This window comes from Eretmochelys imbricata, chromosome 17 (assembly GCF_965152235.1).
Source record: "Eretmochelys imbricata isolate rEreImb1 chromosome 17, rEreImb1.hap1, whole genome shotgun sequence".
NCBI classification, from domain to species: domain Eukaryota; kingdom Metazoa; phylum Chordata; order Testudines; family Cheloniidae; genus Eretmochelys; species Eretmochelys imbricata.
This window is the reverse complement of record NC_135588.1, coordinates 15,984,471-15,999,293: the sequence shown is the minus strand read 5'-3', so window position 1 is coordinate 15,999,293 and position 14,823 is coordinate 15,984,471. Positions and strand designations below refer to the sequence as shown.

The following is a 14,823-nucleotide window of genomic DNA, read 5'->3' as shown; positions in this document are numbered from 1 at the left end:
AACTCCACTAGTAACCTCCCACCAGCCTGATAGTTTACCTTTCAGTATGACCCACTGTAATCTCCCATTTAACCAGTTCCTTATGCACCTTTCAATTTTCATACTGATCCCCATCTTTTCCAATTTAGCCAATAATTCCCCATGTGGAACCGTATCAAATGCCTTACTGAAACCGAGGTAAACTGGATCCACTGCGTTTCCTTTGTCTAAAAAAATCTGTTACCTTCTCAAAGAAGATCAGGTTGGTTTGGCATGATCTACCTTTTGTAAAACCATGTTGTTTTTTGTCCCAATTACCACTAACCTCAATGTCCTTAACTACTTTAAAAAAAAGGTTTTTCCTCTGATCTTTCGTAATACAGGGGCGCAGATGGCATTTGATTGATGAGTATTCACAGGCCTTGGAACACAAATTCCAACAAAATAGGAGACCACACTAAAACATTGTCATGATGAAAATGAAAAATGCCATTTTGGGGGACACAGATGGTGTGACACTGCACCCCATATTCGCCACAGTGACACTATGATGATATGATTATGGCATAATTAGGATGCATTTTGCACAAGACGGGTCATGTGAGGGGTCATTGGAAAAGTTATGATTTGCTGAATATGATTATCCTATTTGTATGCATGTATCATTTTTGTATCTAAAGTTAGGAATATTGATGATGTATCTGTATTTCAATCATGCTTACTCCGGGGGACACCCACAATTACCCTTCTAGTACAACAATGAAGAAGCCAGATAGTGCTGATGGCCCATCAGCAAAGACAATGACCCTGGAAGAACCTAACTTTCCCAGGAAGTTCTAGACAGCCAGTTAGTAATGGCTACTATGACTCAGCGAGGTATGCAAGGTCCTATGACCAGGCCACATGTCTCTGGACTCCATCTTGGGATGTCAGTATTTTTCCACAAACCGGTCTGGGAACCAAGTTTTAAAACAAGGGGTTCCTGCCATATGCTAAAGCTATATAAGGCAGGGAGTGACATCATCTGTTGTTCTTCATTCCCCACACAAGAAGACCCCTGGAAACATCTGAGGAACAAAGACTGAACTGGGGGAAGTGCTGGACGCAGGCTAAAGGGATTTCTAGACTGTATGAAAGACCAGGGGATTTCAAGCTGTAAAGCAAGTGTAGCTTATCCCTTCAGAATCTGCAGCCTGCTTGAATAATCTCTTAGGGTGAGAATCTGCTAATTCATATCCAATCTATTTAGTATATGAAGCACACGGAACATTTAATGTAGGTTAAATGTTGACTCCTCTGCAAAAGCACCGATCAGCAGGGCCCATGCAAGTCCTTACCCAATTTTGGCTTGACAAACCCATTCGTTATCCCGAAGTCGTCAGCAGCCACCGTCTCCCCATTCACGACCCTGAGGATGGTGAACTCAGCAGCCAGCGTATGCATCACGAAGGGCAGGTCCCGCTCACGTATCTGAGGACAGTGACAGAGATGGACGTGTGACGATGCACCCACTTCCCCACTGTCTGAATTGGACAATGGATCAGATCACAGGTGTCCTTATGCGTTGCTGAGCCATAGGGAAAACATATACACAACACACGCTTGGAACAACAAGGCCTGGAGGTTGTCGCAATCCAGCGGGTGTTGGGTTAATGAATTTGGTGGCCTCAGTCCAACTATCGGTGGGCCTGATTCTGGAATCAACAGAAAGATTCCTATCGACTTCAGTGGCATTCACATCAGGTCGTAAGTGTCCAAGGACGTTGCCAGCAATAAAGTGGTGAACCCCCAGTGCAGCATTACTTCAAGTATTTAATGCTTGCTACCCACCCCCCTGCCTTTTTCTTTTTTAAAATGGTGTAGTTGGAACCTCTCCTCTGCCCCCACTCCAGCAAATTCTGCTAGGGAACACGGAATCACAAGCAGCCCTGGCCATCTTATTTGGTCTTACCAGGATGAAGTCCGTCTGATAGGTGGACAGCATGAATACAGAAATGTTTTGGTCAGCCAGCGGCGCTATTACTGACTTGGCAATCTTGGTCACCCCGATGGGCTGGGAGCTGGAGAAGCTGCCTCCGCCTGAAACCACATTGAGAGCCAGCCACGTAGCATCTGCCACACTCAAGTGCTCTGATGAAGGGAGCTCTGAAAAGAGATGGAGAGAAAACAGACATAAATTTCAGCGCCAGAGAAACCTAGGTCACTATGTGACCACCAGATCCATTTCCATTTCTGAATCCATATGGAATGATGTGGAGAAAGTTTATTACGAGTCTAAGACATATGCTAGAGCATTGGTGGGATGCAGCACTGATGCGACAACATAAAAGGTGGCATCAATTCCCTATAATATTACTGGGTTCTCTCTCTGATCTCTTCCAGGTAATTTCTCTTTCCCTTGTTTTTCTGCAGCCATCTAGAGTTCTTTCTATACATAACTACCCCTAACTAGAGGGGAAGGATGATCCAGTGGTTTGGATACTAGCCCAGAAACTAGGAGATCTGGGTCCAACTCTCTGTTCTATCGCAGACTTCCTGTGTGTTCCTGGGCAGGTGAGTTAGCTTTTTTTCCTACCTCAGTGTAGCCTAGTGGATAAAGCACTAGAGTGGGACTCAGGAGACCTGGGTTCTACTCCCAGCTCTGCCATTGGCCTAATGGGTGACCTGGCCAAGTTCACTTGCCTGTGCCCCATTTCTCAATCTGTAAAATGGGGATATAATGAGAGTGACCTCCTTTGTAAAGTGCTCTGAGATCTACTGATGAAAAGGGCTACATAAGAACCAGGTATTATCATCACCTGTAAAATGGGGGTAATTGCATTTCCCTACCTCAGTGGTTTTCAACCTTTTTTCATTTGCAGACCCCTAAAAATATTTTGCACAGAGATGTGGACCTCTTTGGAAATCTTAGACATAGTCTGCAGACCCCAGGGGTCCACAGACCACAGGCCGAAAACCACTCTCCTACCTCATAGGGTTGGTGTGAGGATAAATACATTAAAGATTGTGAGGCACTCGGATACTACAGTAATGGATGCCATATAAGTACCTAAGACAGACACAGAACTCTCCTATTTATTCCTTTTTATTTACCTCTCGTCTGCTGATTTTACATTTTAAAAAATTCTTTAATAGTGTTTTTTAATTCATGGTGATGTTTTTCCATTAATAGGTTTTTTTTTATTCATTCATTTTCAGAATCCTTTAATAGTTCAGCAGACTAGGAAAGATTCAGCAACTGAGTTCTGAACTTCTCCGCAGACCTGGAATGCTCAGATTGAGGACTTCAGTTCAAGCAGTCAGAGGCATAAAAGGGGCACCTGCAACATTCAGACCTGGACCCAAAGCTGAGTTGTGTTTGTATGTGGGATTCAGATTATTTGCATCACAACAGAACCCAGATGCCCCAAAAGAAGCAAGTGCCCTACTGTGCGAGGCGCCACACAGACATGAAGTAAAAGACAGGCCCTACCCCACAGAGCTTACAGTATTCATTTAAGACAAGATGTAACATGTGAGTGAAGCAAATGAAGAGAAGAGGATACAGCAACAGGCATACAAGCATGTTCTCTAGAGCCATACAGAATGCGTAAGTAGAAGGCAGGATTTTCAAAGATGCCTACAGGATTTGGACACTCCATTCCCCTTCATTTCAATGGGAACTGAGCAATTAAATCTCTCAGGCTACTTTGAAATTCTTAGAAGCATTTATTTTGTTGTCAATGGCCGACAAATAAGAGGGCCAGCAGACATAGTCCCAGCTGGCCAACATTTTCAGATCTGTGAATGGCAGGATTTTTAGAAACAGTAGCAGGGAAGGCTCACAGGCTTCTTATGGTGTCCTTGGCAAAATGCAGAAACATGGATTTCATTTGGATACCTTCCAAAGACAAATCGCTCGTGCGAGAGGCAGCACTGTCTAGTGGATATGGGCACAGGGCTGGAACGCTACTATTCCTAGCTCTGCTACTGACCTTGCAGTGTGACCTTGGAAAGTCCCTTCACCCCATGCCTTGGTATCCCATCCCACTGAGTGTCCATCTTTTCTTTTCAGATTGTATGTGTTTTTGGGGCAGGGCCTGTTTCTTACTGTGTGTTTGCACCACGCCTAGCACAAAAGGGCCACTGAATGCATCCGATGAAGTGAGCTGTAGCTCATGAAAGCTTATGCTCAAATAAATTTGTTAGTCTCTAAGGTGCCACAAGTACTCCTTTTCTTTTTGTAATACAATTAATACACAGTACCACCGTGAGAAGAAAGGGAGAACTTCGCAAATCTTTACTAGCTGATCGACACATACTGTGTTAACTTCGCTTCCATGAACAGCCACAATTGTATGCAGCATAAAAAACAAGCCTGAACAAAGAAAGGACAAACAGGGCACGGAGAGCTCTGCTCTTGTGTTTTGCTATTTAGCTTCATAGGCCAATTACTGAGATAGCAGACTTTAAGGCTGGCTGCACAGCCTCGAAACTAGGCACCAGGGAAGCTAGATAAGTTGGCATATCAATCACCTTTGAGACCCCAGCACCAGCCGCATATGGGAAATTATTTCAGCCATGTATCCAAGCTTGTTTTCTGATCCGACAGCACGTTGCATCACAGAGCAGAGCAAAACAAACCCCAACACTACATCAATAGACAGGTAGAAACCAGGTCCCAAAATTACCCAGGCTGACTGAATAAGCCCCTGATGCATTTTCTTCCTCTATTCCCAACCCAGCTCCTCTCTCCAGATACAAAGCGCTCCTTCTAGGACATGTATTTACTTCTTGGCAGCGCAAAACAGACAAGCTCACACTAAGGCCACCTGCATGTCATGCATATTCACAGCTCTGCTCCTACATCACCAAGCCATTAAAGCAGCATCGTCCCCCTGGATCTCACTAAGCCATGGAAAAGTCACCTCTTTCCCAAAGTCTCCAGTACTATGCAAACACTTGGTCCAAAAAGCAACCATGCCACGCATCTCGCACTGACCGGCTCAGAGGCTTGCTGGGACAGAGCTGAGCCAGGCCAGACACATGCTCTGGGACTGGGATCCCTGAGGCTGTAACACGTTGGTCTAATTTCAGTTGCTGGGTTTAACGTGCAGGTGCTGAGTGGTGCTGGTGGTCTGTGATATACAGGGGATCACACTAGAGAATCTGGTGGTCCCTTTTGGCCCTAAGCTCTGTGGATTGGAGAGCTCTGAGTTCTGTGAAATGAATCTGAAAAGCATATTGCAAGTAGCCAGGGAAGGTGAACCAGAGAGCTGCAGTGGGGAAGACCCATCTTTTTATCCCCCAACAACCTTTTCCTCGAGGGTGAAAAAGGCCCAATTGCCATTTATGTTTGTAATGACTGTGAAGTGTTTATTATGTTAGTTTAATTGGGTTTAACAAACCCTGTGAAGCATGCCTTATAGTCATTTTCTTTGCCCAGGTAACCTGCATCTCGTAATTCAATTAACATTTAAAAAATGAGTATGGAAAGTGACTAAATTACCACTGCTGGACACTGTTTCCAATAGGCAGCCAGAGGTAAAAGTGCAACCCCAGTTTGAATGAAACAAACGGATGGGAGGCTTGACAATGTCTTCTAAATAGCATCAAATAAGACCAGGGGGGAGGGGGGGGAACGGCAGGGGGGAAGGGGAGGCAGGAGAAGTGCCTTGCCCAAAGAACTGTAAAATGTGTGAGGTCCAAAGAGTGCTGGAAATATCAAATGCAACATTAACATAGACTCAATGAGGCAGAATAAGCTAAGAAATGAAAAGGAAAGTAAGCAGTGCTGGTGTTTCACCACCAGTGGAAAGTCAGCAACCAACCATGCCTACAAATGCCTCTCCCCGCACAGGAACAAGAACGGAGAAACCCCAAATGGTGACCTGCAAAGCTTTGCATAGAGCTGAGCACCATCATCTCACTAGTGAATGCCTGGCAAGCGCAGACAGGAAAAACACCTAGGAATTCAGATGTTACCTCCAAGTTCGCAGAACTGGCATGGAAATTTCATAATCATATTTCCCTTGCTCCGACCAGATGTCCCATGGTTCCCACTTCTAATCAAAACAATGACCTTACCATTACCAACTGGAACAAGGATGAGTAAGGAATGTGACAATTATCAGTAATTTTTAGAAAAGTTTGGGAGTGGGTGGATTTTTTTAAATGAAGCTCCCAATAAGGTTCAGATCTGGTTTGAATTGTGTGAGGAGGTTTGTGTAGTGTAATGGTTTGCAGGGAAGGGCACGCTTTCTGGGAAAGGTGCAGTCTTTCAGTTCAGCGGCCCATGTTCCCATTAAACAAACCTCACTGTCTAACCCACTGTTGGCACGCGTGGATGAGCCAAAGGGTTCACGTCATCACTTTCATTCATGTTAAGTGAACTGGTGTGGAAAATAATATGCTTTCAAGAACTCACCACCCACATGGTCATTCAGCAGAACACTCAGCACCAGTTTCCACCTCCCTTTGAAGCACCAGTTATGGCCCACTGTTGTGGTCAGGATATAGGACTAGATGGAGCTATGTTTTGTTCTGGTATAACAGACTCCTATGTCTCTTTACTCTAACGCTCACCAGATCTCCTGAAATCTGCAACTGCCACTGAGTACAGACAGATTCAACACAGAATACCTGATTTCCCCTCAGCAGGATGCTATAGGAACACCAGAGGTTGGCCACACAGAGACAAAAAATGAATAATTTACCACCAACTTTGATGGACTGGCATAGAAGCATGAGTGAAAATTAATTCTTCTTGTAGCACTTATTCATAGATGGAATGATACTCTTCTGAAATATGTTTGGGACAACTTCAGACAACCATGACAATTACTTTAGAGAATTCATTGGCAGGAAATAAGTTATTGCAGTTCATGACACAGACACCAAAGTTCTTCCTAACACTGTCATGGAGTTCCTTTGTGACCTTGGCCTTTGTGACCAAGTCAATCTTTCTGTACTTTAATTCCCAGCCCCCCCATCATGGAAAATAGGCATAATAAATTGTTGCCTACCCCGAAGAGAAAGTGCAAGGCTTACTTAATGTTTGGAAAACACCTGTACACTACTGTCCCTCCAGCAAAGCCACAGTACACATACAAAATATAATTAGAAAGTGGAACAATATAATAATGCATCCATTTTTCTTCCTATCTTTAAGATGTACATTGTTCCAAACATTCTACAAAAGGGTTACAATTAAGGGCCCACAGTGGTCGTTGGAAAATAACTAGTTTTGTGCATATCATCTGCTTACACAGAAAATTGGATGAGTGCTGTTTTGGGTACAGCCACATAGGAAAACGTTCCCTTTATTAGAAAGGGTAAATTGTGGGCTGTTTTATATGACATTGGTTTCAATCTTTCTTCAATTAGATACCCATTTAAGGACTCATGTTTAGTTACTGATGAAAATGTACACGTGTGACAGATTTGTACTGATGAAGGGAGAGAAGCACAGATGCTTTGTTTATTTTATAAATTGTTTATTTGGTTAATACATTGGCTCATCTCATAAGCACAAGCAGGGAGAGTCCAATCTTAATTCAGTGTATGAATACTTTTTATTACAGCGATGAACTGCATATGTTATATGATATTACCCAATAGTAAATGACTGCTCAACTGATTCCTCATTCTATGGATGAATGTGTATTTGCAGTACTGCTGACTCTAAAACTTCAAAAATCATGAGTCTGGCCCTCCAAAATCATGAGTTTTTTAAAACAAATTTTGTGTCCTTTTTAAATGCCTTCTGTTTTTCGAGCCTTTAGGGCACCATTGCACCATGTTTTCAAGCTTCCCTCTGCAATTAGAAGGGCTAGAAACCTACTTTTTAAACCAGGAATGCTGAGATTCTCATGCAACGTTGTAACTCCTGTAGCTGGAGCTTTAAGAAAAGCTTTAATAATTGCAAGACACAAAATGTGGACCACGCCCATGGATTTTAATTGAAAGCACAATTTTTTTTTTGAAGATGTCAATAAAATGGCTCTTTAAAAAAAAAAGATTTTCATCCTTCTGCAGTTTTAAATCCTGGCTCATAATGAAGTGAGGGATTATCTTTGGTTCTAAGGCCTGATTCAGCACCCAGCAGTCTTTCCATTGGCTTCAATGGGTGTTGGATAAGACCTATATTGAGAAAGGCCTGTTAGGTTGCTGGATGTTGCAACGTGGTACAATTGGGAAGAATGCACAACAGGAGGGAAAAACACAATTACTACTTTGACCTAGGAAATGAAGCAGCTTTCTTCTCCCCCTGCCAGAAAAGGGATGCAAAAGGTTTTACGGGGCAAGGGAAGTGAAGAAATGCTTCTATACTGTACATAGAAGGACGTTCACAGCTGGGACTCTGAGCTAGCCTTTACCGTTCAGGAAACTGCTATTCCTGGATGATGTAGTGTAGCACAGAGAGAAAAGCAGGGAAAGAAAAGCAAAATCATCCTATCGGCCAGTTTCCTCACAGGGATCCCACAGAGGCAGCTGTGAAATTTCTAACAGAGGATTAAGTACCTCAAGGATTTTACAGTTCACACAGTAACCTTTTGGGGGATGCAAAGCTCTCCTCCAGTCTTTATTTTTAATGTCCACTTGCCTCTAGCTTAATAATTGGTCACCAAAGACATTTTACTTGCCAGACAAACTATACACGAACACAGTTGGCACCAGGCACCAACGTGATGCAAATTGGTTGCTAGGCAGAAAAGTTCCTGGCTTCAGTTTGAGTTGAGTGCCATATTTAGCTCCTCCAGTGAGTGACTATGCATCTGATGGAGTGAGTTGTAGCTCACGAAAGCTTATGCTCAAATAAATTGGTTAGTCTCTAAGGTGCCACTAGTACTCCTTTTCTTTTTACCCAAACACAATAGCTCAAATGGATAAAAGGACTTAATTTGGTCTAGGGCTAGAAAACAAAATGATTATATCCAAAGAATGAACGTGTCAGTGCATGAAGGAAAGAAAAAGGAAAACAAAAAACCCTCAACGACTTTGATCAACTAAAAATCTCCTTATCCCCTGTCAGTCCTGCTCTAATTCTGATTTCATCAGTGCCTTGTTCTTGGAAAAGATTTCTGTATTCCACTGCTATGCATCAATTCTTACACAACCTGGCAGGTTCTGCAATTTTTTTCCATTAAAGCTAACCACAAAAATTAATTCTGGCTATTTGGTCATCTGTCACTCTCGCTTCTCTTCTAATGGCAACAGTCAAGACAGCATGCATCACCATCAATTCTAGGAGATGGCATCTCGAGTGCGAGCCATGAAAGTAATGGTGTGAAAGGCCCCTTTTGCTGTTCAAGCAAGACAGTCCTAGGAATCACATTTCTGCACAGCGGTGGGCACTCCAGTTTCACAAATGGGACCATAAAGGCATATAGTCATACACAGGCTGCACTTGGCAGGTCAGTGGTTATATCTCACCCAGTGGCTCATCAGGAATTTTTAAAGCATTAGTTAGAGAGAAAGCACGTGTTAGAACCAGCGCTGTTTGCAAATGAGACTATAGGTTTTTCAGGGGTCCTGGTGGAATGTACATTTCAGTTTTATATAATATGTGTTTGTGCACTGAAGGACACAGACACTCCCCTATCTCTTTACATCTTCCACTTTTATTCCTGGCACCACACCCCTTAACACCATAACAACTTTAAATGAGTGCCACTGTGCTTTAAATACTTTCTTTTTAAAGGTTTCAGAGTAGCAGCTGTGTTAGTCTGTATTCGCAAAAAGAAAAGGAGTACTTGTGGCACGTTAGAGACTAACAGTCTCTAAGGTGCCACAAGTACTCCTTTTCTTTTTTCTTTTTAAAGCAGCACAGAAAATTGAAATTTTCATTCCAACTCTGCCCTTCCCCAACAAGCAGTGAAATCTTAATTCTCAACATATTTAGATATTATTGCACACTTGAACACACACACATAGATATGTTAAAAAGAACATTATTAAGATTGCAAAGTCAAACACTCAAAAGTTAGGAAATGCCACATTCCTGATGTAAAGGCCACTCCTTCTCCTGAACGTGGGGGCACCAGAGGGTTGGATGGTTTGTTTTTCAATGGTTGCTAGAATTTTTTAACATGGGGAAAACAACATATTTTTCCCTTAGCCTGTTCTCAGAAATGGCTGAACCATTTTGACCAAAATTTTACCCCCACCCCTAGTTCAAACGTCTAGCATGGAAAATTTCAGCCCTGACTGTAAAGGTCTGACAAAGTTGTAAGCAACCGAAACAGGGTCTTACAATGGGAAACGTCTGGCAACCTTTCTAATAGGTGGTACCACCAGCCGCACCTAAAATATGCACTTCACTCTCCTAATGTTTTCCTTGGGAGTTGTGGGTTTTGGTTGTTATAATGAGACCAGGAAGGAAAGTTCTATAACTTTGCATCAGAGATGGAGAAGATGGAGTGTAATAAACACATGACTGTCAGCCCGTAAGAGGTGGAAAGATTTGTTACCTTTAAATGAAGGAAAAACACAAGTGAGAAATGACCAGCCACCTCCCTTCCTAAGTTCCTTGGGGCAGGGACCGTTTCTTGGAACTGTGCTTGTGCAGGGCATAGCACAATGCAGTCCGGGTCCATTCCTGTGGCTCCTAGGTGCTGCCATAATACATATAATCAGTGTCAGGAATGACAGCCTGCAGCTAGACCTGGGATCAGCTAGCTAACCACAGCTGAAACCCCTAATTGGCTAAGCAGCATTGCCAGGACTGCTTTTAAGCCCAGCAGTAGCACTCAGCCCGCAGCTGTTCAGCGCAGCCATCTGCAGCTGCAGTCTCTCTTGCATCTGCCTCGTCTCCAGCCGTGCTCCAGCCCTGCCTTCACTCTGTCCCAGGCCTCCTCCTGGTTCCTGACTCTAGCTCTGACTGACTGCCACTAGGCCTGACCACTCACGTCTTGGCCTGTGACAATAAGGAACAACCATGTCTGTATTTTTAGTGGTCTGTGGTGCATTCAGCACATTTTTCAAGTGAAATTTGTCTGAAGATCCCCAAATGCTGTTTCAGGCTCTCATACACCAAGGATTAACTCGTCCGAAAAAGCTATTTGAGGGGCTACATTAAAGCAAATAACTATATCCAGTTTAATAGTCTCATGATTTAGTGACAGTCTGATTCAAACAACATTCCATCTAATAACAGGTTTGCATTTCATACCATTCATGTGGATGCTACAGATTACACACACGAGAATTTCACACCATGAGCCCAAGTTACTAACTTCATCTGACTGCAAGAGCGATTATTCACAAATGTGGGAGTTATTTACACCCTTCCCTTGAGTGAATCAGAAACTCAGTAGTCCAACCTTTATTTCATAAAAACTAGGAGACTAAGAAAGCTAAGTCCAAGGCACTTTGATCAATCAGAACATTTCACTCGGCCGTGATGCCAAACAGAGAGAAGTGGCTCATAACCGGCATTATCAAGTCGATTAACAAAAACCACCAGCAGCTTAGAGAGTTGCTAGAAGACACTGTATTGGGCACAATGTGACTTGCTGAAGTTTCAATGGCCCCATAAGCAATTTGGCATTTTCCTGTACAAATTTTTGGTTTTCGAAACAACTAAACCGCATTTTGAAAATAAAACGGAACATTTATTCCAGGAAAATACTTTCTATTTTCTGATGAACTCTACCAAAAATAATGTACAATACGATCACTAATACAGAAGCTGCAGTTAACCAGAGATATCTAGAGAGGTAATGATAAAAGGACCGGGAAAAGAACTAGAATACATTTTCCCTGGGAAGCTAGAACAATACGCTCCAGTGTACTTCGTGTTTGCTTACTTATTCCACCCTCTGCCAGTAGGAAGTGTAAGGTCAGGAGCAGTCCCAGCTTCCTGGGTATGACTGTTTGAGGCGCTGGAAGTGTTACAAAACAGGAGGCGGCAGTCATTCCCTGGACTATTTCTAGTACACAACATTTCTGTGCGTGGTGTAAGATATTTCATCTCAGCACCTCTAGGAGGAGCACGGCTTCTCTCTGCACCAACAGTGCTGCAGTCTGCTTCTCTTTGGCTTATCCAGCTTCCATTTTCCAGCCGATTTCCTCCTTTCCAGCAGAGGTCCTCTCAGTTTAAGTGGATGCATGGCAGGCAGCCTGGTGAAAACACAGACTCCTCCGCGGAAAGTTTTTACTAATGGTTTGATTAGTGGAAGCAGAGGTGGCAATATATTTAGGCTTGGCGGGCAGGGGGAGGAAAAGCTTCTTAAAATGGCTCTCTCTGGTCAACGCCACGTCCTTGGGTGCATTCGTAGAGAGCAGGGATGGTGCCATGTGGCCACTTGACCTATTTACAGCTCTGGAGTCTCCTGTTCATCCCAGTCCCTGTTTCCCAATTAAAGGCGCCAACAGGAATTTGGACTGGTTCCAGCGAACCAATGTGTCTGGCACGTCGCTGGGACTGGAGAGAACCACCAACAACTTTTACCCACTATAAACTCTCCAGCTCTTTCAGAGGTATGAAAAACAAACTAACAAAACAAACTGAAAACCCTATCCCAAATAAAGAAACTATACAGGGGCCGCTTTTTAACCTGGATGCTGCTGCTACAGGATCCAAAGGCCACAAATGTGTCCGGGGTGGATGGAAGACCCAGCTCCCCCATCTGGCTCTCCTGCGCAGGGGAGTCCAACAGGACCAGACTCGACAGACCTCCCTGCTAGGCCAGAGTCAAGGGTGCCAGTTTTGCCGGAGCAGGGGCTGGGTGTCCCGGCACAGGACACACTCCATGGGCACATTCGGACTCCACTGCTCTAACTGTGGGCGAATGCCGCCTCTCGGCTCTCTTCTGCTTCTTATGCAGCACCGGAGAGCGAGAGCAGTGCCAGGAAGCTGCAGAGCTCGTCTTCAGTGCCGGAGAGTGGCGATGCCGCGGGTCTCTAGACCCCGAGTCCTTTGTTGGTGCCGCAGCCTCCCTTACTGAGGCCAGTGTGCACTGCACCGAAGTGCTGGGCTTTGGGCCTGACATGGGCTGTGCCGGCTGGGGACAGAGAGCTGACTCCATGAGGAGAAGTTTTAACCTAAAGTCCCTCTCCTTCTTGGTTCTTGGGCAGAAGCCTCTACAGATTTTACACTTGTCAGTCTGGTGGGCTTCTCCGAAGCACTTTAAGCAGGAGTCATGAGGGTCTCCCCTGGGCATAGGCTTCTGGCAGGAACCACATGGTTTGAAGCCTTGAGATGAAGGCATGCCCTGGTCCCCGGGAGGAACAGATCGTGGTGGGGGAAAACGGCAACAGAAATGTATCTAACTAACTATAAAATATTGAAACACTAACCAATTAAGTAAAAACTATTTACAGGTTCAAATAGGAAAAATCCACTAGGGGATCACTTGCCGTAGCAAGGGAGAGAAACAGCAGCTCCAACGACCGTCACAGACGGTAAGAAGGAACTGAAGAGGTGGCGGGTCAGCAGGGACCTATATACACCGCCAAGAAGGCGTGACTCCAGGGGACTCCACAGCCAACCCAGCAAGTACTGCTAGGGGAAAAACCTTCTGACGACTGCATGCGGTGCGCACACACCTACTTGGAACGGACATGAGCAAGCACTCGAAGAAGAACTGTTATTGGCCAATATCAACTTTTATAAATAACCTTTCACATTGTCAAGCAGCAGCTCCACTGGATGATGACCTCTTTACAGCAATGGAGGAAGATCGGGTTCTTTCCCCTCCTCTCAATATTATTGACTACTGAGGGACGTAAGCAGCAGCCCATGGATTTCTGCTTAGACCGTAAGCTCCTCGGAGAAGGGGTGATCTTTTTGTTCTGTGTTTGTACAATGCCTAGAATAATGGGGTCAGGTCTGTGATTGGACTGTAATATCAAAATAATCAATAATAATGGAACTGCTCTTTTCTTTTCTTCCTGGGAGATCCCAGACGATAGCATTGGGCAGTTGATGGAGGGCTCTCTTGTGTAGGGGGTCCATAAAATTCTGATGCTGCCCTTCCTGTTCAGTGTGCATAGGGGGCTACCAGCGAGCAGATCTGGTCTGAAATGTGAATATCCTTCAGTATAATGAGGATGCCCAGTTCTAGGTTTCCATCTCTTACAATGTGCAGTGGCATGACTTTCCTGGTGTCTAATGGAGAATGGGACATGGCTGAGAGAGAGCTGGCTGTCTTAATCCAGAGGAGACAGAGATATTGCTTATAACAGTAAAAACAACCCAGAAGAAATGGAGGAGACAACAATCCACATCCTTGACTGGGAGTGTCTGCCCACCATTCATTACGCAGCTTGGCAACCCGAATCTCTTGCTGGATCCCCAGCTGCTTCTGTACATCTACATACCGGGGGCTGCTAAGAGTGATTTTAACAATTTGCTATTTTCTAGCAGGGGCAGGCCCTTACTGCTAGAAAATCTTGGCCTGTGTCACCTCGGGTCAGATTTCTACAGCATGCTCCCCATGGAGATGAACCTTTAAACCATTTTAGAAATTGCAGCTAGTACGAACTGCATGGATCTCGCATAGGGAGTGCAACATACCGATGCTCCATGATCCGGACTGCCTGACAACTGATTTCCCAGAGAACTTTAACTGGCTGGGTTTGGCCTGTAAAACCGTAAAGGTTTGGGGGCCCTGGTTACTTAAGAGATCACCTTTCCCCTGGTAGGACACCCTGGCAGTTATGAAGAGCAGAAGCACACAAGCTAACCCAGAAAAGGGTTTGTAGCAGAGAACTCAGTCGATGAAGGGGAAGTCAGACGAACCATCTGACCAAGTACACTTCCAAATTACAACTCTTCTTTATATTTTTCCTGATACCTCCCATCCCTGTAGCTTCTGAACAGCTGTCTGTGCTGGCACAGCCATGAGATGAGCTGAGCCA

General features: G+C 44.4%; 1 protein-coding gene across 1 annotated transcript in view; it reads right to left on the bottom strand.

Moving 5' to 3' along the window:
* The window catches only part of CASTOR2 (cytosolic arginine sensor for mTORC1 subunit 2), a 167,406-nt gene that overhangs the window by 20,446 nt on the left and 132,137 nt on the right, over positions 1 to 14,823 (bottom strand). The window contains exons 3-4 of the mRNA XM_077836946.1: positions 1,931 to 2,124; positions 1,317 to 1,449 (exon numbers count right to left, since the gene is read on the bottom strand). Coding sequence (XP_077693072.1) covers positions 1,317 to 1,449; positions 1,931 to 2,124 — 327 coding nt within the window. The remainder of the gene's footprint in view (positions 1 to 1,316; positions 1,450 to 1,930; positions 2,125 to 14,823) is intronic.